A 26,098-nucleotide genomic window follows, 5' to 3' on the forward strand; every position below is an offset into this window, starting at 1 on the left:
GGGTTTTTGCTATGCAATTTCCACTAATATTAGTATCAAAAGATCACAAAAGAAAAACCCTCATTTAAGGCCATCACTTGGTTATGCTTTCTGTCTGTCACAAGAAAACCTGTCCATTAGATTTTAAATGGTGCTTGTCACTGGTCTCATTTTAAAACAGTGTTGCTGGTAGCTTTTGTAATTCTTTATCTCATGTCTTACGAATTCTCTATCTAAATATTCTCATTTTCCAGGTTTACATTGTAGTTGTCAACCTGGTGATTCTTACTATGTGCTATTTCTTCTTTTCTCTCATGGTTAGGTATTAAGAAAAAAGAAAAAATATAATCTGTATGTTTTATTATTTCCATTATGATATCAATGGAGCTTGGTGACATCTGAGGATCAGGAAGCAAAAATAACATGGGAAGTTATGCTCAGAACCACACTGTAGCGATGGATTGAAATTCAGTTCTATCTGACTCAGAGCAGGCAGTGGTGCCTCAAGTAAGTGGCAGGCGATTCTTCTTCATTCCCTGCAATAACAGGAAAGTTATTAGGCAGCTTAAACCTGATATCACAGTTAATACCTAGGAAAAGACAAAAATGTTTCAAATAAAAATAGCCAGTTAAACATCATGTGCCCTCCATTCCCTCAATATTAACTTTGAGCTGTGTCCCAAAAGCTCCAGCTAGTAATTAGATTTTCCTGCAGAAGTGGAAGCTTTCACTTGCAAATGCCACAAGTGGTATGTGATGCTTGGGGCATGTTCTCCTGTAACCTGCTGCTGATTTCAAAGGCAAGTTCCTTCAGGTGACTATAGGCAGCTCAGGCTGCTGGGAAAAAGCGGGATAGATTGAATAAACTAATCTTCATTAGTAGCACTCAGCAAGAGAAACAAGGGCTTGGAGAGAAGGGACCAGGAGACAAGTGAAATGGAATTCAAGACTTTTATTTTATTAGCTGCATAGCGCTCTGTTCTTTTTACAGTAAATGAGCTAATTAGATGTTGGGTATACGTGATGGGAAAACAGGGAAGAGTGAAAGAGCTGAATTTCACTTTGGTGTTGATTTCTTATAATCTAAATATAATGTTAGTATTCTGACTATTTTAAATACTTGATTGCACTTAGCTTGGTAAAGTGGTTAGGACTTCACTGTATTGGATGTGATCCAACTGGGACAGTCTATTTGTCAGGCTTAGGAAAGTTATGTGATGATTTAGCTGGAAAAAAATACCAGAAACTAGTTTATGTTGCTACATGAGTCTTTTACTGTGGTTCAGTATTTGCAGTTATGAGTAGCTTTTGTGATCTCTGCTGTGGCCATGTTTTGCTGCCATTGCTGGCTTGAGGAAGCTTCTTGGTGATGCCAGCTAAGCGTTGTAGCCCCTGGTTTCAGGAGGGACGGTGTCCTTGCATCTCCACGCTTGTGCATCCCTAGCCAGTGTAAGGGCCCTGTGGGCAATGACCAGCCAGCACAGAGACATCACATGTGTTTTTCTTCTGTCCTGATCCAAAGATGGACCCAAGATCAGGCTCACGCAAGTGGGCCTAGAGCTATTTCTGCTTCTGATCACTTTGCCTGGTAGCTGCTGTCTGTGGGACAAGATCCAGCATGATACACATTGCAGTTCTTCTATGGAAAAAAAACATATACCATTAAACATTAACCATTGAGTTGCTTAGGAGCAGGCAGTCAGTTATCCTTATGCTGAGGTATTCTGGGCATATTGGAACTTCTGGTCTTCCACAGCCACTTTTCTGGGGAATAAGCATATTTGCATACTTCCTAATTCCCTGCTTATTCCAAAAATAGATCTATATTTTATATTACTGCACACTTAACTTAATGTGAACTTTTATTTTGCTTACATAGTAATGAAATCAGTTTACATAATAATTCTCTTGTTCCCTTGACAGTCCTTATTGCCTAGACATGCTGTTTTTTGTTACCTTACATGAACCATTAATTGGAATCTGATGTCCTTGGCAGGAGTACAGTCGCAAATGACAGTGTCATACATCTGTGCTTACTGTGGGGGGAGTGTCTCAATTTTAAAATGTGAGCAAAACCTCCAAATAAAATCAGTCTTAGAAAACAATTTCAGATATAGTCTGTTGTTGCAATATGCAACAACATTCAGGCAGAAAGTAAACAGTTTTTCAAAAAGTAATTTTCCCAGACAATCACTGGGAGTCTCCTTTTAGATGCCTAGGTGTTAATATTTTCTAGATTATTGTCTACACTTTTTTGAGGCAAATTATCAGTTTATGCTTTACAGTCATACAGCACTGAGTACGACAGGGTCCTGCTCCATGGCCAGGCCTCCAGGATATAACAGTAATAGAAACATATCCACACAGCTGCTGTGCCAGTGTTCACATTTTTTACTCTTCATTTCATCTAACTACAAAACAACATCATGGTTGTTGTTGAAAACAAGGCGTTAGTTGTTTAGCTAGGGAAGTTTCCTTCTCACAAAGAAGAATATCCATTAACGGCAGAACATTCATACCAATGGATGACAGTGCGAGCCTTTGCTCCCAACAGGGTTTGACTTGATGGAAAATGGCAGTGTCCTTGTTTCAGACCTGTCACCTTCTGTTTGCAAGGGGGTAGTGTTTCAGTCAGTAAAAAAAATCCTCAGTTTGTTCCAGTTTTCATAAACAACTGAAGCAGACTGAGAATGAGAACTGTCAGCTCCTGGACGTGATGGCCATGGTGACTACCAAGATGGTCATGAGTGCCCAGAGATCAGATGTCATTTGGGGTGCTGAAGCCATCATTTGATGTACATTTTAATCCGGTGCTGTTCTCCAAAGAAGGAATTTTGTCATCTACCCCACTTGGTCATCTTCCCCCTTCCCCACTCTGCTCGTTGCCTCTCCCAGCTCATGTTGTCCTTCAGCCTTGCAGCAAGTTGGACTGGAGCTGTCCTCTGCCCTGGGTACATGTGGCCATGTACACGCGATAGCCAGAACCTGTCTCTCTCTTCATCTGTTTCACGCATCTCTTGGTGAGCACCTTGTTAGCCTCCATTAAAAGGGAGTGTAGGGCTTCCTCGCTGCAAGTCCACCCACTGGTGTCCTGCTTGCTGTCTTTGAAAAGCTGAGCAGTGTTACCCTTTCTCTGAAGGCCCCTTAGAGATGCTTTCATGAAAGAGATGTAGCTGCTGCCATTTACACAGTGACTTCAGTGCCTGCAAAATCCAAAGGTCTGGAGATGAAACCAAGAACCAACACAACCTAGAGTTGAGATAGGAAAAAGCGTCTGTGAATTCCTTCTAGAGAAGTTAAAATTTTACTTTTGGGGGAGCGGGAGTATTTAGGTGCCTTGGGAACCTGCCTTGCATTGCTGACAGTCTGGGGAGCCTGCACTGCTGAAGGAAGTTTCCAAATGTGAATCCCCGGGTCTTGCTCCTGGGTTGTAATTGTGTTATTAGTTTCTTGGAGGAAGTATTAAAAGCAGAATCAGACTGCAAGCAGTCCAGACAAAGTGTCTATGCATTGATTTAACAGCTGTACAGAGGTATCTGAAGTGGGCATCAAGGTTTGATGGTCCCACCTGGTGGTAAACCTCATTTGTTTTATAAAAAGGCAAAAAAATGCAGATGCTGTGCCAGGACTGCCTTCAGAGGATGTTTGCCATTGTTTTCCTCACTGTGCATTCATCTTTCTAGCATCTGTCTTGGATTGACTGCCTCAGAAAAGGCATTTACAAGTAGAATTGAAGAGAAGTGTACTTAAAAAACAAATATGGGTTGTTTGTTGTAAAGCAGCCGATAGATAGTTGGCAAGACACCAAAAGGTCCAGACACTAATCTAATTGTTTACAGCTCATGGAGAGATTAATCCACAAGATTGGATGCCCTCATTTCCTTTACACATTACAATGAATGTGTGAGATGCCAAACCCCATGGGGCAGTAGCAGAAAGAAAAAGGGCTCCATTTCAGTGCAGTTATTGTTTCAAGTTTAGAAATATACTGATTTTCTTTGAGTTTTGATAAGAATATAAATGCAAAGTGCTTCATATCAGAGTATTCTTGTTTCCTAGTCTCATTAAAACAAAATCGTGCTTTCTTATTTTAGTATGATATAATGCTCTGCAAAATTCAGATCAAACATACGAAATAAAATGTATCAAATATACAGTGAAAATGGTCAGGATACACTTGCTGGTTTGCAAGGGCAAGCAACTGCTCCGTGCCTCTGAAAAATGGGCAAACCTACCCATGGATGTCCAGGCTGGTGAGCTCTGAAAATCTTGGCTGCTGTAAGATGCTGTGTGTTGGAACAGAAGCTCTGCAAAGGCAAAAAAGCAACCCTAGTATTGCTTGGGTGACCGTTGAGAATAAAACAAACACTACTGAGTGGCTGTTGCAAGCAGGATTTCTGTGAAATAGGCGTTCTCTGAACTGGAAGCGGAGCTCAGAAGCAAACAGTACTGTGGGGCTATACACTTTGAAGAGCAAATGATTCAGCGAGACGAAAATGTGGCTAATCTGCAGGACATGCTCCTGCCTCCACCCCTCCACACTGGTCTGGCAGAAGCATGGGAGCGCAGCCGTGTCCGGACGTGCTGCCCCGCAGCTTGGCACCGAGGGTAGCGCTGGGCAGCGCATGGGCTGGTAGAAAGGGGATGTCTCATCCTTGTGACACCAGTCACACTGCTAGTGATCCTGAAAGGAGTCGCCCCTTCTGCTGGCAAGGAAAATTACCATGACTTTGGCCAGAAGTGAGATTTGGGAGTGCTACCTGGAGACAGGATAAATAACGCCTTGGTCTTGTAGACCTGTTAACCTCTGACTTACTGGCTGAAGCAGGAAAGTGTTCATGAGCAAAGTGTGTGTGTTTGCAAGCTAGTGGGCCTGTGAGCTGTTTACTGGTCATCACGATACTTTGTTGCTGGAATTTTGCTACAGTTGCAAAGAATTTTCAAAAAGCTAATGGGATTGAGATATATTTACTCTGATGTTGCAATACCTGGCACATTTGGGGGAAGAAAATTAATATCCTGAACTAGTCTTTGCAGTGTTTCTAATTCCTTGACTAAGCACGTCCTCATATATCATTTTCCTTTACCAGCTTTTGGGAAGAAGAGAATGTTTTGCTAGTCAGGACTTGTTTTGACTTAGTTTTTAATAATATCAGTCAGCACCATGTTGCCTGAAAGTCTGAATCTGACAAAAGTTTAGTTTTAAATGGGCTGCTTTTATGAGGTCATGTGTAGACTCATTGCTCCTGAATCAAGATCATAAATGTATAATTTTAATAACATTCAGTGAGAATAAGTATTTGCATATCCTTGGAGAAATTGTTCTCTGCTGCATAGTTCAGCTAGTTCAGCCATGACGTGGAGGGGGCATTTCAAGATTTGAACATTGCTTAAAATATCGTACTTTGCAAGGGAGGGTATAGAAAGAAACAGTGCAAGTAATTGTTTTTTCTCCGTAGTGCAGTACTTCTCCCAAGGCAGGGAGTGACAGTACCAAGCATATCCAAAGCCAGGATTTCTGTGGTGCAAAAAACAGTTTGTGTATTGACTTGAAAGCTGGTCATCAGTCTATGTGAAAGTTAAATGAGGGACTGATGAGAGAGGTACCTGTACAGCATGGTTTCAGTTCCCTACGTCCCAATTCTTTTTTGTATTTTGGGTGTCTTACGAAGCAGTCAGCACAGGAGGTTCTTGATAAAAGGTCACCACAGCTTGCCTTTCTGTCTGTCAGAACTGGTGTTTCTTCTGCAGGGAGTGGAGCGCATTGACCTGCCGGGGCTCAGGAGCCTGCGCACCGCCCGCAGCCTGGAGCAGGGCATGGTGCTGACCATCGAGCCGGGCATCTACTTCATCGACCACCTCTTGGACCAAGCCCTCCATGATCCTGCGCAGTCCTGTTTCATCAACAATGACGTCCTGCAGCGCTTTAGAGGATTTGGTGGGGTGAGTAATTCTTAACCATATGGTTTTCTGAAATTGGTTTTCTGTTTGTTTGCCTTTAGTATGTACTTGAGAAGAAATCTTTTGGAAGTTGTAATGTATTGCACATAGGGCTGTTCCTGAAGCAGCACCTTGGGCTATTTGACCCTGCAGACAAACTGGTGCATTTTTTGTTATTTTTAAAGGCAGTTTTATACTTATGATATCTGATTAACGATAGAGCTGTGTTTTTTCATTGATTGAAATACCTTCTGTCAGCACTGTACAGTGACTTGCCAGGTGGGTGTTTTGTCTAATGTGTGAAATGTGTATGTAAGGAAATATGTGACTGAGATCCATATTCCAGAGTTAGCTTCCTTGACAACAGCACAGTCTGGTGCTCCCTCCCAGGGCAGAAGAACCTGACGCTGGTTTAAGTCAGGGAAGCAGTAGAGAAAAACAGCAATAATTGCTCTTACTGGACTATTGCCAGAACGGCATGAAACTTGTGAATGTAAAGCCTTCCCTGTTTTCCAAGGGAATAGCCGATGGTCTTCACGAGCACCCATGCTCGAGGTATCACCTTGCAGGCTCAGGCAGCAGTGCTGGCTGACTCTGGAGGCAGTCATGATCTGGGCGATCATTCCCATGCAGGCAGCTGCTGTGCAAGTTGAGGGGCCTTGTTTCTCCATGCTCTCTAGGGCATATTTCCCATTCAAGCCACCGCCCTTGCAGAGCATTTAGCAGTTGCAGTGGCTTCCAGTGGGTTTTCATTTTAGCAGGGTGAGCATTTGAAGGGTGCTGCATTGTTCTCCGAGCTTCCGTATTCATGCACAGAGAAGATAGAGCAGGCAGCTGCAATGCCCCGTCCTCCTCATGGCTTTTCTGCTAAGTCTCAACAAAGCTAACAATCACTGGCAACGGTGGTGATTTTCTGGTATGAAAAGTCACTCATTAGGAATTGTCTGCTGCTGCCATCGACTAATTTATCACTATGCCAGCCATGAGAGGGTAATTACTGTAATGCTTTTGGTCTGAGCTGGCTTTGAACAACCAACCCCAATAGAAAAGTTGTGTGCGCCATCACCAGTCGTGTGAACCAGCTGGGCTCCTGGGCAGCTGCCCATAGGTGCTCCCCGTACAATGTGTGTGCAGCCTTATCGAGAGACACGGGACTTCACCCCTACTGGTATTTAATTCACTGCTGAGGTTTGGGACATTATCTGTCTCTGTGTTGTTTCCTTTATCAAGACTTGCCAGCCACCAGCTGAGGTACTGCTGAACGAAAGGCAGCTAACTCAGCATTTTCTAACTGTGAGCACGTTATATGTGGCACTGCATGCTGAAGCATATTTTAAAGGAACGCAGTAAGGTATTTCTGTAGCTTGACACTGCAACGAAAGCAGGTTTAACTATCTTCGCTTTCCTTGTAGACACTCTGTGAGGGTTTTTCAGCAGTTGAATTGATTCCTGGTGAGCTTTCTCTGGAAATGCTCAGCAGAGCCCACATTTTTCCATGCATTGCTGTGAATGCCTGGAGGTATGCACATGGCTCACCTGCTGTCTGTTTGCGTGGAATAGGAGTGACAGTACAGGATCTCTACCTTGGTAATAAGTTGCTGGTTCAGGCACTTTTGTTCTAGAGATTTCAGGCAAAGTGTAACTTTCTCCCCTGTTTTTTGCTTAGCTTCCTGTAATGATGACTTGTAAGGAGAGCTAGCCAACAATCTTTGCTAAAAGGGGGAGCTGCCCAAAAACGATTGAGCAAAAATCTAAATCTCCGATCCCCCTGTGAACAATACATTTTACTTAGAGAAAAAAAATAATAATACACGTATACTCTGAGCCAGATGTTGTCACTTGATTTTGTCCAGGAGAAGAATGGAAATAAAATCTGAGACTGAAGTACATCCGAATATTTCTGAATTCTACACAAAAGCTGGATTATAATGCAATCAAAATTAATTTTTCCATCTTTACAATTCTGACTTGATTCTGCATAAATAGAAGATGCAATTTGTGCTGTGTAGAGTGCTTACTTATCTACATGCTGGTTCATTCTAGTTTATCCAGAATGAGTGGGTATTTCTCTCAAAAGTTTGTCAGAAACAATTTCTCTGTACATGATTAAAAAAGATCTTGTGATGCCCAGTGTTTTTACTGACAAATATTAATAGTACAGGGGTTAGTACTGGTGTCAGTCCTAGCTGAAGAGCTCACTACAGCCAGTCCAATCTTCCTTTAAGTTTAAAAGAAAAATGCATTCTACAAAAGGAAATAAGTAGTCCATTTCCCACTGCAGAGCTCACCACTAATTAAAACGTTCATAATTTGGTTTAGTTTAATTCACTTCAAAAATGAACTTACATTAACCGAAGTAATGCCACTGTAATTCTGAGTAAGACTGTCCGCACAGGGGAATTTGTGGATTTTAATGAATTCACCTTGAATTCATGTCTTTTTTGCATTTTGAATAATTTTCTTGACTGTGACAAGTCTCTGCATTGAGAAGAAAAGCTCTTTTGCTGTGCCAAAAAGGGCAAGACTGTAGCCACTTATCGTAATTCATGCTGCCTGGTATTAGCCATAAAGAGATTGTAAAAGCTGCAAGAGCAGGAAAGAATGAGAGACAACACGAGGTTTTCCCTCGCCCGCTCTGCATTGCTGCCGGCGTGCGGGGCGTGTGCTGGCGGCACCGGCGCCGCTCCTGCGCACACTCACAACAGGTCCGTCGGCAGCCTGTAACATCCCTGTAACACGGCCACCCCGGCTTCATGGCTGCAGCTGCTGCTCAGGGACATCCTAATTTGGGCTTTTACCAAACAAGAGCTGTTCTGGGTCAAATACAGATCCCTCTGGAGGGAGGCAAGAAGTTTTGCTAGGGGATCTGCTTCTGAGAGCACGGGCTGCCCTGTCTGAAGCCCTAAACTCTTTATTTGACAGCCATTGAGTTCAGTCCTTCATAAGCTTCCTCAGCCAATTTCGGGAAGTCACTCAGTCACATCTACTTCAGTTCTCCATCTGCAAAAGTAACATCCAATTTACCGAGGTCATAAATTCTGTGGGGCAAGGGCTGCCGTCGGGTGCTGGCGCAGCGCCCGTCCCAAGGCACCTCTGCTCTGCCTGGACTCTGCCCGCGCCGCTCTCATAAATAAACATAGATGTACAAGTAGAGGTATGTGTATACGGTTGTGTATATTGCTCAGGAAAAGCAGCCAGTTCCTCGGGGAAGGGGAAATACTGACTCCAAATGCTGCCCTTTAGGGTTTGACGTTTCCATTCTTCATAAGCTGATTACTGATTCATGCAGTTCATATGATGTTTTCTCAAAGACCCAGTAAAACCATTCAATCTTTTGTTGGCCCTAAATATTCAGTCTCTGTTCAGGCTTTATTTTTCACTAGCATTTGTAGAACTAGCTCTAGACTTAATATGTGAAAACTCTGTGCAACTTAGAGAAGATGCTGAAAGACAGCTAAATGTTAAATACATTACTTTCTTTCATTTGCAGATTTTTCTCATTTAAAAGTTAAATAGATTTACAAAGCCCAGGACCTTGAAGCTCTGCTAATATTACAATATTTTTCAAAATAATAGTACTTCCCTTATTCAGGAACAAATGTTAAACCAAATAAAAAGCAGGATATTCAATTGCTTCTACCTTCGATTCATGGAGCCATGCAGTTGTGTCTGTCCTGGTTTTTATATTTTCAGAAGGTTGAGCTCTGTTTCTGGGTTTATGGTGAATGTGTGTTGTAGAATGAAATAGTTTACTAGGCAATAAACATGCTCATCTGCTGTTTAACATTTCATATTATGCAGCAGTAATAATGCTACACAACATCTTTTTTTAAAGTTTTCATAGAAAAACAGTTGTCATAATGAAATATATAGCTTTCTTTAAAGTTCTTGTAAGAGAAGTGATAGTTGTAGGCAACCCAAAAACAGCAACTAGTGCTTATAAACCTTCTTTAACCCTTTTCTCTTAAGTTGTCTAATTAACATAATTAGGTTAAAGTAAGAGCGGTTGTTTCTAACCTGTATTTAGCTTATAGTTTATGGCTTCTTTGTGAGCCTGGATGAAGGGGTGTGCCTGAAGCTTCTTTTTCCAGCCGTATCAGTTGATCTAATAAAATACATGGCCTCGCCCTACTAATCTTGGTCCTCTTTTATAAAATGTTTATATGTGGACCTTTAAAATAAAGTGTGCCTGACATAAGGACTTGCTTGTGAATAAGAAGAGGGAAGACTGGCAGCATGGGATGAGAGTCAGCCTGTAGCACAGAGCCTATTAGCCTCTATAGAAAACATCTTGGCATTGCCACTTTGTGTAACATGGTAACAGGAAAGTGCCTTCCCCAACCCTGCAACTTACCCTCCTGTCCCTGGGTTTGACCTAAGGGCAGCTCTATTTCCTAACCAGTACCCCTGAAATACAGAAGTCAAACCCTGCTTGTGGTAAGTTTGCTCTGTTAAAAATTATTGGTGAGTTGATGGCTGAGTCAAAATAAGTCCCCTTGGCTACATGCATCTGCCTCTGTAGGATACCAGCTATAAAAACAGACACATGGATCCTTCAGCCAGACAGAAGCACATGTGCTAATTTACTTTGTGGGGTAGCATGTGTGGCCCACGTCCTGTCATCGTTTCCCAGGCAAGTCTCCCACTTTAAGATCTTGCAGCGATAGTATTGCTGCTTTCCACAGCCATAATCAAATAAATGTTCAATAGATTTAAAAAAAAAAGGAGACATGTCACCAGTGGTCTTTTTTAATCACATCTGGGATCTGTCATCGTGCAAATCTGGACTATTTAATTGGCCACAATTGTTTCTGGATTCTCAAAAGTCTTTTTTATATATATATATATATCATCATCCAAAAGAAATGAATGAGTGCTACAAACCCTTCCCTTGGAAGATAACACAGGAGGCTCTGGGGAGCATGACTGTATTAGTAAGTCAGGACAAAGTGCGAGGCTGTATATATAGCTGACAGCAGCCCTGGTATTTAACTCCTATGCTGTCCTTGGCTATGCCTGCACAGCCCTGCTTTGGGACAGTTGGGTCCATTGAGTCGAGCCACATGATGGTCTGTTGCTGGCGTTAGACAGTTGTGCAATGAGGTCTATCTAGACAGATCATGCCACTGCCCTTGATAAGAAAAAGGCATTTTAGGGACAGTCCTGGCATTCCTGGCCACTTCAGCTTTGCAGGAGTGCTTTTTGAAGCATGCCATTTCACACTGAAAAAACAAAGCGTCCCCTGGGGTGTTTGCAGAGTGCCCTGAAGGCTGCACCAAACCTTACACCTAAGTTTGCTGTTCCTTTAAGCTGTGTCCGATTCCAAACCACTCTGTAGCCCTGAAACAAGCAGCACTGTTGAACAAAGAGCCTGCAAACAGGGACAGCTCTGAGAGCAAGTTTCATAACCACTGTCCCCCACTGGGAAAGGCAGTCCCAAGGCAGTGAGCCTTGCCAGGCAGATCCAGCATCTTTTGTCCATTTGGACCAAAGACAAGACCAAATGCCGAGCTCTCCTGTAGGGAAGGTTTTGCAGGTCCTCTGAAGCTGCTTCTTGCTGCTGCTGAGTTTAAGCTCAGGGTGAAGCATGGAGGGTGTGAAGAAAAAGCAAATGCAAAAACTTTCTCCCACTTGAGAACCTGTGTTCCTCTGCACTTGTGTTGCTTTTAGGGAAAGGAAAAATATGCACTGAGAAGTCTGTCTTCTCTGTTACAGCAAGCACCCATTTCGGGTGATATTCATCCAAGCAGAGAAATGGTTAGATCCTGGAGAAAAAGCTGGAGCTTTCCTAGGAGTGATGAGTAAGGCCCCATGGGAGCACTGGTTCTGTGCACCTCCAGCTACATCCCAAAGACCATTTGGAGTTGCTGGTGGTGAGCAGGCTGGTGTGACGGTGCTGGCTCTCCTGCTTTCCACAGCAATCCACAGCTGTGGATTGATTATATGATCTCCTAACAATGTTTCTCCTATACCATGAGTTGCTGTGTGTGGCACTCCAAACTGATGGGTTTCCCCATCATATGCCATTTGGTAACTCTCAGTTCCCTGGCTTAGGGGGCTCCAGCCCTCCCTGTGCTCTCCTCATTCAGAGTGTCTCGTGTCTCACCTCCACCAGGATCTAGCCAGCCCCATCTCTCTTTGTCCATTATTTGTCAGTCCTGCCTCACCTCACTGTATATTCCTACGCCTGGCTCCTTCATCACCCTAGCTCCATTTTCCAGCTCCTTCCCAATCCTGATTTTCTCTTGTGGCCTAGATAGGGCACAGCATTGACAGACACCTTGTCCCACTTGTTCTTCCTGCCACCTCTTAGTCTGGCTTTCATCTGCTCTGCTTTCAAGTCAGTCTGTCTTCTCAAAGAGTGCTGAGGTATTGGTGAGGGTATGAAACACTGAACTGGAAAACACCAACAATTATTATTTTTTTTTTCTAATCTCACTAGTTAAGCAGATGAATTGTGGCTGATATTTCTCTGTAGCAGATACACTGGGGAATTTCAGCTCAAGCAGGTGAAGATTTGTGAAGCTGGCGGTGCTCAGAAAGAGGCGCTCTCCATAGGCAGAGTCAGCTCTAGCTTTGGCTGGCCTCCCCTCCACTCTCAGACTTAGTTTTGCACTGCTGTTTTTACTTTCCACATCAACACTGTGCCCAGTTCCATTTACACTGGTGTGCTTGCCAATGTTATGCTTTGACTTTTACCATATCACCAGATCGGTCCCCTGGATTCTGGCAATTTGCAGGGCTCGCCTGGTACCAGCAGATTTTTGGCAGAGGCTGGTCCACCCAGGCATGCTGTGCCCGGGCCCGAGACCCATCAGGGCAGATGCTGGGGGCTGCTGTGAGCTAGAGAGCATGATTCACCTTTAGATGCAATGCGACTGTCTTGCTGATTCCTTGGGGTTTTTTTTTGCTCAGATGGCCAAATTCGAAGCAATGAATCAAAAAACCCACCCTGGTAAAAGCTGTTCAAGTGCATAGAGTTGTTCAGTGTGTTGCTGATTTCCTTTTCTGTGGCAAGGCACCGGCCTTTCAGGACACTGAGTGTAAAGAGCCTCACGGCTTTCAAATTTACAGCTGTCCAAATCAAATGTGTGAACTCAATGGAGTTTGTTTATTTAATTCTGCTTTATAACACACTTAACTTGATACCAAGTAAAAGAAATAATCTGGCAAAGACATCATTAAACTGTTTAACAAGGACTGGATGACTCATTTTGTTTGAACAAATGGATTATTTTGCAATCAGAAGTACAAATGTTAACCAGCTTTATTTTTAGTTGAAAATGTCAAGGGGTCAGAAACAATTAAAGCAACTGTAAGGTGGGAGTCCCCGGAGTTTGTGTTCTCTTGGATTTACACCTTACTAAAATTGCTTTTATTGCAGCTTAGCAACTTACTAACATTTTTCTGATAAGATAACAGGAAATGACTGTGTAGGCATATTTACTGGTAAGAAGAGATTAGAGTCAAACAGAAATGGAGCATACTTTTCATTTTAACAGAACAAGAGCTGGAAAACTGAGAGGATCTGCTTTTTCCTTGCATGACTTGAAATGTAGTGATTGTATTTTAAAAGGAATGTCTGACCTGCTTAGGACTTTCTCCATCAGCTCAGAATTCAATGTTTTGAATATCAGCTACAAGATGTTTCATGTGGCAGTTCCTCCATTGAAAGTTTATTGTGTTTAGAGAAAAGAGAATGTGATGTTTAAGTGCAAAGAGCAGCTAACTGCAGCTCAGCACCAGGACCGCTTCGAGAACAGGCACTCCGGGCGTCAGGAGGCACTGCTGTTGAACCTGCCCCTAGCAAGTCATGCCCTAGCAAGGCTGGAGGCAAATTCAGGGGAGAATGTTCCTTTTGCTGCTCCTGATGTCAGGGGGTTGACATTTATTGGCCCCATGTAATTACACAGCATGACCTCACTGATGCAGCATCTTGCTCAGCCTGTCCTTGGTGTACCCGAGGTAGCAGAGGCACCACCCGAGTCACCTGCGGGGCTGCTCTGCCAGGGTCACCATGGAGCTCGTGTCATCCCAGGAGGCTGGCAGGGGCCGGTGGCCCCAGGGGGATTGGGCCCTACGGACCTCGGTGCCGTAGTGCTGGTGGTGGTGGGCGATTCCGGTGCTTGCAGCGTGTTGCTCTGCCTGGTGTCGCATCAGCACTACAGACTGAAAACATGCCTTGTGCTCTTGCTGCCGTCCCTGCCTGATGTGCTTCTCACCCCCGGCCGCAATTCCTTGGTAACCACGTGTTCTCTGTAACAGGTCCGGATCGAGGACGACATCGCAGTGACAGCCAGTGGAATGGAGCTGCTAACGTGTGTCCCACGTACTGTTGAAGAAATAGAGGCTTTCATGGCAGAAGGCCAAAGCAGTGCCAAGTCATTTGACTGCCTCTCCAGCCAAAAGCAGTAAACTTCAGGACAATACTTAGTGTCACACTAATCAGTCATCATTCTGATTTAATGCTGCAGCATATAAAATAAATGCATCCAATTCTTAATAGCAAGAGAGGCAGGCAGGCTATTAGCTGGAATGATTCATTCATTAAAAATGAAGTTAGAAGCCTTCAGAACTTGATATCCAGGTAACTCAAATGCTGCTGCTTGCAGTCAGCAGTTTACATTACCAAGTGCAACCTGAATAACCCTGCTGCATTGTCAGTGGGGCTTATACTTCTGCCAAATCTCAGCTCAGACATATCTTGCAATTAAATGTTGAGTTTTGATATTGGGACTCTTTAACCAAATGGATTATCTGAATGCTGTCAGCAATTGTAACAATCTAAGTCCTTTTTTAAACTTCATCACAAGTACTGCAAAAAACACAGAAGAAAAATCAACTGTTCTCAGTGGACATAACGACGCTTATTTTTCTTACGAATCTTATTTCAGTGTCAATGGAGCAAGCAGAATCAAATTTTTATTAAAATTAATCCTTGGCATCATTTATGCTCACAATTTTGTGATCATTATGCTCTTCTGCTCCCATTCCTGCTTCTTCATCTGACCTTTCTACCAGTTTGTGCTCTGGAAACTTTGACCCTTCATTAGCCAGATTTTTCTGCTCTGGGTAGTGGGTGTACTGATCCTTCACACACAGCCTGATGCTTATTAGATTTGTCCATCTATTTGTTCCTTAAAAGCGTAGATTGCTGTGGTATTCACAAGCCTTAGAAATTACAAGGGAGGATCTTTGCTGCAGGGCTCGGGATCATTCAGCAGCATATGCTGTGCAGAATGATAGTTATTTTTAACTGTCCAGTGTTAGCCAGTTCAGAATGAAATCATGTAAATTTTATTTGGATACACCACAAACTTATTAATAATGATCATAAATGATTTTCCATTCATGCAGGATTTAAATTACCCAGAGAAGCCTTTCTTTACTGGAGGTGTTCATCAGCCTGCAGGAGAATAAATACATTTCTTGCATCATAAAGTAGCACTGGTTACTGTAACTACATAAAAATAATCGTGCTCACTTTATGAACACATCAAAACTCCTGTTTGGTCTTCAGGCTCCAGTGCACAGTTGGACTGCAAAGCCGCTTCAGAACATCCCTTTGCCGTGTCAGGGGGAACTGAAGTCACAGCAGGATGTCAGGGCCTTTCTGGGTCTTGCCACTTGTCCGATGAGGATTTTCCCACTGTGCAGAGATTGACTGACTTGATGGTCTCGCTTCTGTTGCTCACATCCTGGAGCTGGCACACAGGCAATGGGAACAACGGTGAGCTTCTGGGTGTCTGCAAGTGCCTGTCTTACATGGGGCGTGCAACACAACAGGGGCAGGGACAGTGTCAAAAATCACTGTGGTGCTGTCTTTGTGCCCCCCACCTGGGACTGGATTTAGGTCTGAAATAATTTCCTTAAAAATTGTCAAATGTGTTGCTCTACAGAGAGCTCTTTTGGCTAATTGGGTTGATCTGTGTGACGAGAACCTGCTCTTTATTCATAACAGCTTGGTGACCCATTGCTAAATAGGAAGCTGCATGTTGGAGACTAAAGAAACACATTGTGAAATAATCCAGGGCACTTCACTCCTTATGTTTAATGTCACTTTATTAACAAATTAGCCTCTTTACATGTTTTTTAAAGGTCGCTCATTATTTGTTTGTAAGAGGTAAGTGCAGGAGGTCTCAACTGCGAAGGGGAAGGCATGAGGAGGGGAGGGTGTGAGATCAGCTTGTATCTGCAACTGCACTAATGCTCCCATCTGTGGTGACTGCAAGTCTCGTACCTCTGCAGTGTAGTACTTGTGCAGAGGATGTCAGGCTTTGCAGATGCGAGAACACAGAAACTACACTAACACTGCTCCAGACTCATCTGCCCCTAAAACTCGGGAGGTTTTTTTTCCATGCACGACAGTGCTCGTGGCCTCAGCCTTGTTCCCTCCATGTCCAAGTCCTTCCCTGTGGCGTGCTCTGAACACACCCATGGGATCACTCACTGCTTTGGGCACTCCGAAACCTGCTGTTGCTTGGGTTCAATAGCAGTTACTATTTTAAAGTAACACTTCACAGATTTTTAAAAAAAGAGAGTTTTGGAATGGTTTCAACTAAGCCGTAACCCCAGTTTAGTTAATAGGCCTTTCCCTGCCTGTGATTAATCTTGGCAAATACTGGGCTCTGCTGCTGCAGAACAGGTCGAGCAATCTGGTGTGCTGCAGGAGGCAGAACTGGTTCTGCTTCGACACGTACCAGCGAACAAACCCTACCGCGAGTTCTGGGGGGAAAGCACTCGCTCACGTAACCAGCTTCTCTGTTGTTTTGCTTGCCTGAGACATGGATGCGTTTCAGTCTGGGATGGTGCACCGTTTCCCATTTTCCTTCATAATCCGGCCCGTGAACTTGGTGAATATAAATTTCATCCTTCCTTCCAGAAGTCTGTTCTGTAATTATGATTTTTATCCACGTAAGCAAAAAGTGAAACATTTTTCTAAATTAGTGGAGGGGGACAGGGAAATAAGCCTTTAAGAAAAGGCAAAGTGATATTTAATATACTTAAAATGTGTTAGTGGGGGAAAAACACAGGTTAACGGCAAAATTTCTTTTTGATGACATTAGGATATTTCAGGCTGTTAGCAATCATGTTTTCCCAAATGCCTTTTCCCCCTGGTGCAGACAGACTCGAATAGAGTGGCACCAAAATAACAGAAAGTGTGTTATGTTGAGCAAGTTTTTGTGTTCAGAAAGGTCTGACCACTTCTGAACTGATATATTTAAATTGCTTCAGCTCCCCGGGGTTGGATGCACTCTGGATTTATCTGCCACGCCAATTACGCTGCTGCAGCTACAGGGTATAGTTAAAGTGGTAGAGCCTCCTAGTGCTCGTGGAGGCTAGAGTAGACCTGTTCTCTTAGTGATACAGTGAGAAAATGGGAGTAAGGTTTCCTGCTGAAATGTATAGTGCTGTAACGCCCCTTGTAGTGACAGGCACTGTATTCTGTCACAGACTATAGTTGTTAAGAAAAATGTGTCAGAAGAAAAACCTTAACTTCTGTAGGCCTACACTGAAATTTCCTTGTGTAGATGTGTATTTATTCCAGCCTTTCTTTAGGAAGAAGAGAGAATCATCCAAGTCACCTAGGCATGGGTGTCCTCCTGTGCCTTGCAGTGGAGGGGTAAGATTGAAGCATTTTGCTGTGACACAGCCTGAGCTGCTCCACCTTGGGGCAAAGAGAGGGAAAGCCTCACCCCTGCCTTTGCTCCTCTGGGGTTTGAGACAGCTATTTTGGCAGGAGGGGGCTTCGAATAGTGGACTTAACGCCTTTCTTGCAACCACTCTCACTGAGGCTAATTTAAAATAGTAATTTGTTATAATCTTGGGTCCATGGCTTCACATATCAAGGTGATGTGCTGCACACAGCCTACAAGCTTCCCTAGGCAAAGCAAGCATGTGCAGAGACTGCTAAGTCAGAAATGTCATTGTGCAAATGTCTTTTCATAACTTGGTGGTTTTGTTTTAAATAAGAAGGAAGTGGAATCAGAGCTGTCAGGAGTAACAGGTGAAGTCACCCTCCAGAGCATCAGAAAGGGCACTGCTCCCACTCAAAGATTTAAGAATTCATTTTCACCAAGATCAAATACCAGAGATTTGGAGCCCCTGTTCCAGTTATTAGGGGAGGACCCCACATCAGCCTGTCAAATCAGGACAACAGGGCCACACAGTCCCTGTTCACAGAGCAGACAACCAGGGAAGAGACCAGCTCCTGCCTTTTGCCCCAGACTAGGTGCACAGTTAACAAATGAGATGCTTTCAGGTCATCTTTCTCCTTGTAGTTTTCAGTGTTCTGTTCCTCTCCCTCACCCCCACCCCCCCCTTTCTTTAATTGCAGTACATAATCAGTTGGGGGTTTTGGGGTTGGTTTTTTTTGTTAAAACAGGAATTCAGCCAAAACTGTAATGCGTTTCTGATTCTTTTCACTGAGTAAAACCTGAGTGGAAGACAGGAATGGAGACTGTTGCACCCATTTCTCAGACAGCTGCTTGAGGTGGGCACGTCTGCATTTGAGGGAAAGAGAAAAGGGACAGGAAAAACAACTCCAGCACTAGAAGCAAAAGGTTTTTATTAGCTTCTGATACTTCAATCCTACCTACTTAAGCTGCAGCTAGAACCAAAAAACATATCTTTGTAAAAAACTACCATAATCCATAACAATCCGTAAAAGTTTTCTGCATGTATTAAAAGTTTAAATTCAAAAAGAACTTTTCAAGCTTTCATTTTCTAACAGCATCTTCATAGAGATAATACCCAAGTTCTTCCTAAGTACAGATACAAGGCAAACAAGCATCCTACAAAAAATAATTATGGAAAAAGGTAGTGTAGGAAGGAAATTAAGACAGTGTAATAATCCACTAGCCAGGCACACAGGTTAAATGTAACACAACCATACCATCAAATATTTAAAAATGAAAATAAATTAAGGTTACATCAAAGTTCCTGCTTTACTTTTATTGTTTAAATCCTCAATATAGTACATACCACTGCATTATGGATCATGGCAAAGACTTAGCACTAGCATTAAAAAAGTTGCTATAGAAAAACTTTTATGAAAATAAAACAAGACTGAAAGATACTCCTTCACACAACTGTATGATGGCTGTAGAAATTCCACAATCAGTTATTCAAACTAGGGCCATTAATTTTTAAAATCACTGTGAATTTCTGTAAGATCTTGGTTGCAAATCTGAACAGCCATGAAAATGGAGATGAATGTCAATGAGCACTGATTCATACATTCTGGCTGAACACCCCTTTCACTGCTTAGCCAAGCTGCACCTTTTGTTCTCCCCGATACCTGCACCCCAGCAAGAATGCAATTTTGCAGAGCACAGTTTTTTGGTAGCATTTTGACATTTTCTGAAAACCAAAATCTTGTTCTCATAAGGCCCCAGTCACTATGTGAGCAATGTGAACACAGGCTTAAAAGGCTTTGTCAATTTGCTGCTTAACGTCTTGTACATGATGCTTCAGACTCATTTGCTGTTTGGAAGCCAACTGCCTATATATATCATCATAGTATATTGCTATTTTTCTAGAAAACATCAGTAAGCATCCCAGCTCAATATTACTACACCCTCCCCATTAACTGTAACTGGACAGGAAAGACCTAAGTGGTGCTTTATAGGACTTGCTCTACAGATTTAAAGTAGTCCACCAAACAGGAAAGCAAACACCCTCCACAGCCTTTGCAGTTTTGTAATACATAATAGAGAAAACAAAGGGCTTAAATACACTAAAAGGTATTTTAAAAGACATTTTATCCAATTACGAGTTTCTGATACTACAGTGAACCATCCTGCTTGATTCCTCCCATTATGCAAACTGTAAGAAGGTAAGTGAACATTTCTGTTGAAAATGCTATTTCCCCAATACTAAGCTCCTTGTTGACTATGAATTTAGATCTGCATTAATTAGATAAATCTTTTAGAGGAGAAAAATATTTAAAACAAATACCCTAAGCAGTTTCTGGTTTAATTGTATCAAATTTTCAGTGTTAAACCTAAAAAGAAGAAAATCTCCACAAAATGATGGTTAAAAGAAGAAAATCTCCACAAAATGATAGTTAACAGAGTTTTTGCTTGGTTGCTGCATGGGTGTTGCAGACAAGCCGCACCTCGAGTGTTCATTTCATAAGGCTGCAGCGGTGTCTACTGTCCATTGTTTTCTGGATTTGTTGTGGTGGTTTCAGTGCCAACAGGTTGCACATTGTCTGCAAGATTGTGCGCATGCTCAAGGAACAAGTCTTTCAGTACGCTCAGTTCCTTGGTCAGGAGCTTAATTTTTGCCTCTAAACGTTCATTTTCTTCTTTGAGCTGGTTCACCCTTTGCAGCGTGTCTTGTGCTTTCTGCTTGCTTTTTAACCGGCTCTTTTTCACTGCCATGTTGTTTCGCTCTCTGCGCTGACGATACTCATCACTGTTTCTATCCACAAAGGAATTTTTCTTTCCCTGTTTGCTGGGAGGCACAGCTTTGCCTCCGCCACCAGGACTAACGGGCACCAGCTGGGGAACCTGCTGCAAACCACTGGTGTGTGCTTGGGTGTGAATCACGCTTACTCCATTCGCATCTGTAGCGGTGTTCTGTTGGGATGTCTTGCTCATTTGGACAGGCTCTTCTTGGACACAGGAGAATTTATTAGGAGTCTGAAAACTGTTATGTTTCTAGAAGGTGTTTCCAACAGGTCTTCACATGGATTAAGGGCGAGGTGAACCTAGTAGGAAAAAAACTGCTATTAAAGGTGTTGGCTTCATCTACAATCGTATACATCACTGGCTTTAGCATAAGGTACTGATGGTACATCTGGCAATAACCCATCACAACTGTGTTGGAAGTGGACAAGCTGCCAGCTACATTTCAGAAGCCTCTCGAACGTATTTGGATTGGAAGGGACTGTTACTGGGTCATCTAGTCAAGCTGTTTGCATTGTTCATTGGCTTTACTCAGTTATTCCAAAGCCATCCCTGATGGACGGGTGTCTAGCCTAGCCTCGAATATCTCCAGTTTCACAACCTCTGTCTTGGCAACAGGTTCCACTGTCTAACTTTTCCTCCAGTTATATAATTTTCTTAATTTTCAGACTGGAGTTTTCCTTCTGCAGCTTAAACCTATTAACAGCCTGACTCTTGACCAACAGGAGTAGTTGATCCTTGTCCTCTTCAGACCATCCCTCTGGGTGTATGCACAGACAAATTCCTTCCTGGTTCCTTTTCTCTGGAGTGAGGGTGCTCAGACTGTCCACCACCTTTCCTCCATCGTCTTACAGCACTTGCTTTTGATGTCCAAACTGATGACTGCTTTAAAGTCTCACTAGTACCGAGTGGAAAAAATAATCTATGGAAAAAGGTAGTGTGCTGCGAAGGCTGTGACTTGAGTGACATTAAAGGAACTCCTTCAACCAAGCAAGGTAAGACAAGCTAAGCCTGTAACAGTACTGTAACAAGCAGGTGGGACAGGAATGCGGGGTGATGACAATGTGAGGATCACTAAACGGCAAAGACAGGGGAGTGTTGCCACCCATGGGAAGACAGCAGCCACAGCTGACTTGTCCACAAAATACATCCCCCTGCTGCAGCTCCTGCACTGGCCATTGTCCACTCTCCTGTCCAGCAGACAAACAGGCCTGATGAGCAGGACACCCTCTCACCTGACTCACATTCTCCCACTGCTGAGGTCAGCCTGCTCCTGACCCTACTGGTGGCACAAGGAGGACTCCACCACAGCTGCTGCAGGGACACAGCCCCGGCAAGGCTAACAGCTGCCCCCCTTCTCTTCCCATCTCATGGGATGACCTCCTAAATGTCTGGGATAGAAGTCTGGGAGAGAAGAGGGGAAGGGCAACAAGGTTGTTCTAAGTTCCTGAAACACCTACCTATGGCTCCAATGAAAAGTACTCAGTGCTCAGTCAAAGGAGTGTTGATTTCTTGTCATGTTAAAGTATCCAACTAGCATAAACCAATCCTAGTCCCAGACAGACTGCACTGCAGCAGTGCAGCCCTGTGCTCTGTCACACACGACTAGTGTTCAACATCCTCCTTGCCCACCCTCAAGAGGAGAGCGTGTTAGCAGTGGGCAATGCTAACCGCCCAGGATGGGCAGTGGCCAGCCCAGGGGTTATGGCTTGCATCAGTAAGGGCACAAGGTGTGGGTGACTGTAGGTCTGTGTCTAGCTGATGAATGGATGCGGTGAGATGTTTGTAAACGAGCTGCTGTGTGTCACTGGTCATTCTAAACTCAGGGATTCATCAGCTGTTTACTGTTCTTGTTTGTTTGTCTTTCTCAGCAGTCTGAGTTGCTGTTTTATCTTCTGCTAGGATATCATTAAAAAGGTTAAAATTCTACTGTCTAAATCAATTGCAAATTTTCTTCTGTAATGAGGGAGCCAGAACAAGATGCAGCTGCAGTGTGGTTCAGTAAAATTGACCAAAAAGCCTAGTAAGTTTGGCTTGAATGTTATTCAAAATTAACATTCTGTCACTGAGAAGTCTTCTCACTTAAAACAAGCAAAGATGTGTGAGTACACCCACACTCCTCCTATTAAGAAATCTTTTCATTTTCATATTTCAGGGCAGAAGCCATCAATTCTTTTTGACATCTGTATAGGTGAATCTATATACATACAAGCCTAACCTTTGTATTTAGTATTTTCCTGATTTCAACTCTTAAAGCAACTTTTGCAAATCACATTTAAGTCTTAGATTCTGACTGAATAAGCAATTTGGTCCAGCAGTTAAACTGAATGTACAGCTAACAAGATGTCACTGCGCACAAACACGAGACTGGCAGGGCCAGTTGTAGTAGCTGTGCATGTGTGATTGCACAGACATTTTTAGTCAAGATGCTCCTCTCGGAGCATATACTGGCTTTGTCTCAGCTTTATGTTTAAATACAGGATTTCTGTAGCCCTCAAAGAGTATACAGCTCTGTTAGCTCGCCTCTGACAATGGAATTTTTCCACTAATTTTTGGCATCTTTTCAAAGGCAGACAGAATGCTCTCCTGTCCCCTCTTTCAACACATTACAGTGCTTGCTAACTTCTCTGGACAGCCTAGTTAAGTAGCCCATACCATTTTTGCGATCTGCCTTTTGTGTTTCATGAGATACTACAGAGGAAGGGGTGGCTCCTGCCCCTGAAGGCACCCCACCCAATGTGTAACAAGTTTCTTCACATCACCAGGTTCCATGTGCTATTTCTCTCTATGCTATTGAGACTATTTAATATTGCTTTATCATTCCCTTTAGATCTCTATCAAATTTCCCCGTAATTCAAAGGAAAAATTATTTGTTCCATTGAACCAAATTCTAATGGAATATTTTAGTTGGGCAGTACATGGATATGAGCAGAGAAGAACTAGTGTCACACCTCAAGCAAGTGTTCTAGACCTGCTAGAACAGATCTCCCTCAATTTCTTCCCACTGCAACTGATCCATTTTGTATCAAATAACTATTTCTTGAGTGAGACATGCTCTTATCTGGCCTGATGATCACAAGTCTTACCTGGGAGAGATGGCATCTGGATTCCTCTCCTGCTCCAACTAATATTTATGCAAAACAAGTAGCACTAACTATACTGCATCACAGATAACCCTGGAGTGGTAACAGTTGAGGCTTGAAACTAATTTTTTCCCCCTGCTTATTTGGAAGCTGGATCTTTACTACCAGTTTTCAGTTCTTCAATAGAACAACGAGAGAAGGAAGAGTATCATGGGTAGTGACAGGTGCTATGGGGCATCCTTCAGGGAATACTGGAAGGACGTTTAAAGACAGCAGGTATGAGACATATGGAAAGGGCTCTCAAGAAAGGTGAGGTAAAGGTCACAGTAAATGGAAGAGGCCATGAGGGTGGGGAGGGAGATGAGTCTCAGAGTTTGTTTCTTGGACACCATGCCACACAAAGGCAGCAGCTCTGCTCCTCTCCACAAACAGGTTGGTTTCCTCTGAAGGGGCAATAGCCCCGACACAGCAGGAGGCAGCTCCTCTGAGAGCCAGCTGAGTTTCTGAGCATCTTGTTCCCATAAAGCTGCTCATTAGCTTGAGCTCAGCGACAGCCCTAGGCTGGTTCCACCCAGCACATGGTAGTGTTTCCAGTGGCCAGTTAGAACTGCCTTGTTCTCTCCTTGGGCCACTAACTGGCCACCCAGGACACCAACTGACCACCCACTACAGCATAATAGCTGGTAACGCAGAGGTGTCTTCTCAGGCAGAGAGATGTTTCTTACTGACTGACAGCGCTCCTCAGGGACCAGAGAGACTCCCAACCAAGCAAATCAGGGCCTTTATTATCTTTGCTTTCACAAAAAAAAAAAATCAAAAACTTAAACTTCCAAATGTTTGTTTTGTCAAAAAACAAAAGATGTGTTTTGTTAATTAAATCAGTTTGGTTTTTTTTTTTTTTTTTTTACTTAGTGGCAAAAAATACAAAGCACTTCTCTCTGCTCCTTTTCTGAGATGTGACTGTGTTGATTCTGATCATTAGTCAGGATGACTTTATTGCACAAATTCACCCAGTTGTCTTGTCTATGCAAAATCTGTCCCAACCTGAACAGCAATAGGTGGCCCCTCTTCTCTCGGACTTCAGTAGCAATACCCCCATAGGATCTGACTAAATCCAGGTGATCCTGTACAAAAAACAGCATAAAATGCCAGGCATACGTTTGCTGAACACTGGGAGGGGAGAGCCCACTCCTGCGTGGGTTTCTGCACACACTCACAAGTTGGTAAGAGCTGATGATAACTCTCACATACTGAAGGTTAGGTAACAACTTTTTTGTGACTAGGTAGCTCACACCTTCATATGTGTTGCCATAGCTGACATCACTTTCCTAAATTTTTCTCAGAATCTCCATTTTTCCCATACACCTTACAAGAAAAATGCGCTCCAATATCCTTAAATAATGTGGTCGGAACATCTAAAGTATGTCTTCTAATTGCAGGCTAGCAGCGTTGATGACAGAATCACAAACAATCCCAGATGCCAGGAGGCAAGGAGGTATCAATTTAACTCAGTCTTTTGAATTATAATGAAGGTAGCTATTTCTAAAGTTGAACTAATTCCTTAAATGCAGAACTTTTTCAAGTTATGAATTTTATAACTCTTGAAGAGCATTATAACTAGCGTAGCACTATTACTGAGGAGAGTATTGAGTTGTCTTAATGACTGCTATTTCCCACCAGATGTCAGAGCTAAAACCAACGTCAAGCTTTCTGCAATATATGTTTTGAAAGTTGTATCTGGAGCTACAAAAATTTGTTGGGAACCATAAAGACTTGTCAAGACATTCAAAACTCCATTGAGAAGCTAGAAAGGAAGAAGACCAGTTGTTAAAGCAGGGCATTTTATCGTGGTTTGGGGCAGCCCCTGGGACCCCTGCGGCCTGGCGCGCTCCCGGGAGCGGGGCGAACGGCTCCGGTGGGGTTGAGGCCCCGCTCGCAGACCTTTTCCTAAGCTAGGCACAGCCGTTAACGGCCGCGTCTTGCGGCGCCGGAGGACGAGCCGTAACGACCTCCCGGCCCCGCTGTCAAAAGCGCCTGGAGGCGCCTCGGCCCGGCCCCGCTCCGCTCCCCCGGCCGCGGGGCGGGGAGGCCCGGCGAGGCCGGAGCCACCGCGGGGACCGGGACCGCCCCGCCCCTCCCCTCCCCTCCCCCGCGGGCCTGTGGCGGCGACGCCGCCGCCCTCCCCGGCGGGCCCCGGCCCGGGGGCCGCCCGTCCGCGGCCGCGCTGCTCCGCCTCCCCCGCCCGTGCGGGGCGCGGGGGTGCCCGGCGCTGCCAAGCCGTGACTTCACCGGGGGAGGGAAGGGGAGGGGAGCCAGGGCCGCCCGCCGATTGCATCATGCGCTCCCATGCGCGGCGCCCGCCGCGGCGCCCGCCGCGACTCGGCGGGAGGGAGGGAAGGAGGCGGGCGAGGGCCGGCGCGGCCCCCCGGCCCCCCCGCGCCCCGGCCCGCCGCCCCCCGCACGGCCGCGCTTACCTGTGGCGGCGCGAGCGGGCGGTGGCGGCGGCGGGAGGGGCCGGGCCGGGCCCGAGCCTCTTTCTTTAAAGTGTGGCGTGCGGGCGAGTGGCGATTGCGACACCCTCCCGCTCCGCCCGCCCCCTCGCCAATCGCCACCCAGCCGGCTGCCGGGGTGATGCAATCGCCGCCCGGATTGGCAGGCGGCGCGGCCAATCAGGCCGCCGGC

General features: G+C 44.3%; 2 protein-coding genes across 6 annotated transcripts in view; one reads left to right on the forward strand and one right to left on the reverse strand.

The window, feature by feature from the left end:
- Nucleotides 1-14,866, forward strand: part of PEPD (peptidase D) — a 140,262-nt gene extending 125,396 nt beyond the window's left edge. For both annotated transcript variants that reach the window (XM_074840155.1, XM_074840156.1), the window contains 2 exons: nt 5,731-5,922; nt 14,185-14,866. In XM_074840155.1, the coding sequence (XP_074696256.1) occupies nt 5,731-5,922; nt 14,185-14,334 (342 nt within the window). In that variant the 3' untranslated portion in view covers nt 14,335-14,866. The remainder of the gene's footprint in view (nt 1-5,730; nt 5,923-14,184) is intronic.
- A 3,604-nt stretch (nt 14,867-18,470) lies between these two features.
- Nucleotides 18,471-26,010, reverse strand: CEBPG (CCAAT enhancer binding protein gamma). Of its 4 annotated transcripts, none has more exons than XM_074840159.1 (2): nt 25,891-26,010; nt 18,471-20,635 (listed from the first exon to the last, which is right to left on the reverse strand). In XM_074840159.1, the coding sequence occupies exon 2, from the start codon at nt 20,523-20,525 to the stop codon at nt 20,073-20,075; it is 453 nt and encodes a 150-aa protein (XP_074696260.1). In that variant the 5' UTR covers nt 20,526-20,635; nt 25,891-26,010; the 3' UTR covers nt 18,471-20,072. The 4 variants fall into 4 exon arrangements, with proteins under 4 accessions (XP_074696260.1, XP_074696264.1, XP_074696265.1 ...); XM_074840163.1 differs by lacking the exon at nt 25,891-26,010 and adding an exon at nt 25,574-25,584; XM_074840164.1 differs by lacking the exon at nt 25,891-26,010 and adding an exon at nt 23,420-25,510.
- Between the last annotated feature and the right edge of the window lie 88 nt (nt 26,011-26,098).

The sequence above is a fragment of the Strix aluco genome, chromosome 14 (genome assembly GCF_031877795.1).
Source record: "Strix aluco isolate bStrAlu1 chromosome 14, bStrAlu1.hap1, whole genome shotgun sequence".
Classification (NCBI taxonomy): domain Eukaryota; kingdom Metazoa; phylum Chordata; class Aves; order Strigiformes; family Strigidae; genus Strix; species Strix aluco.

Coding starts and splice junctions, on each gene's coding strand:
- CEBPG (XM_074840159.1), bottom strand. CDS start 20,525: ATGAGCAAGACATCCCAACAGAACACCGCTACAGATGCGAATGGAGTA.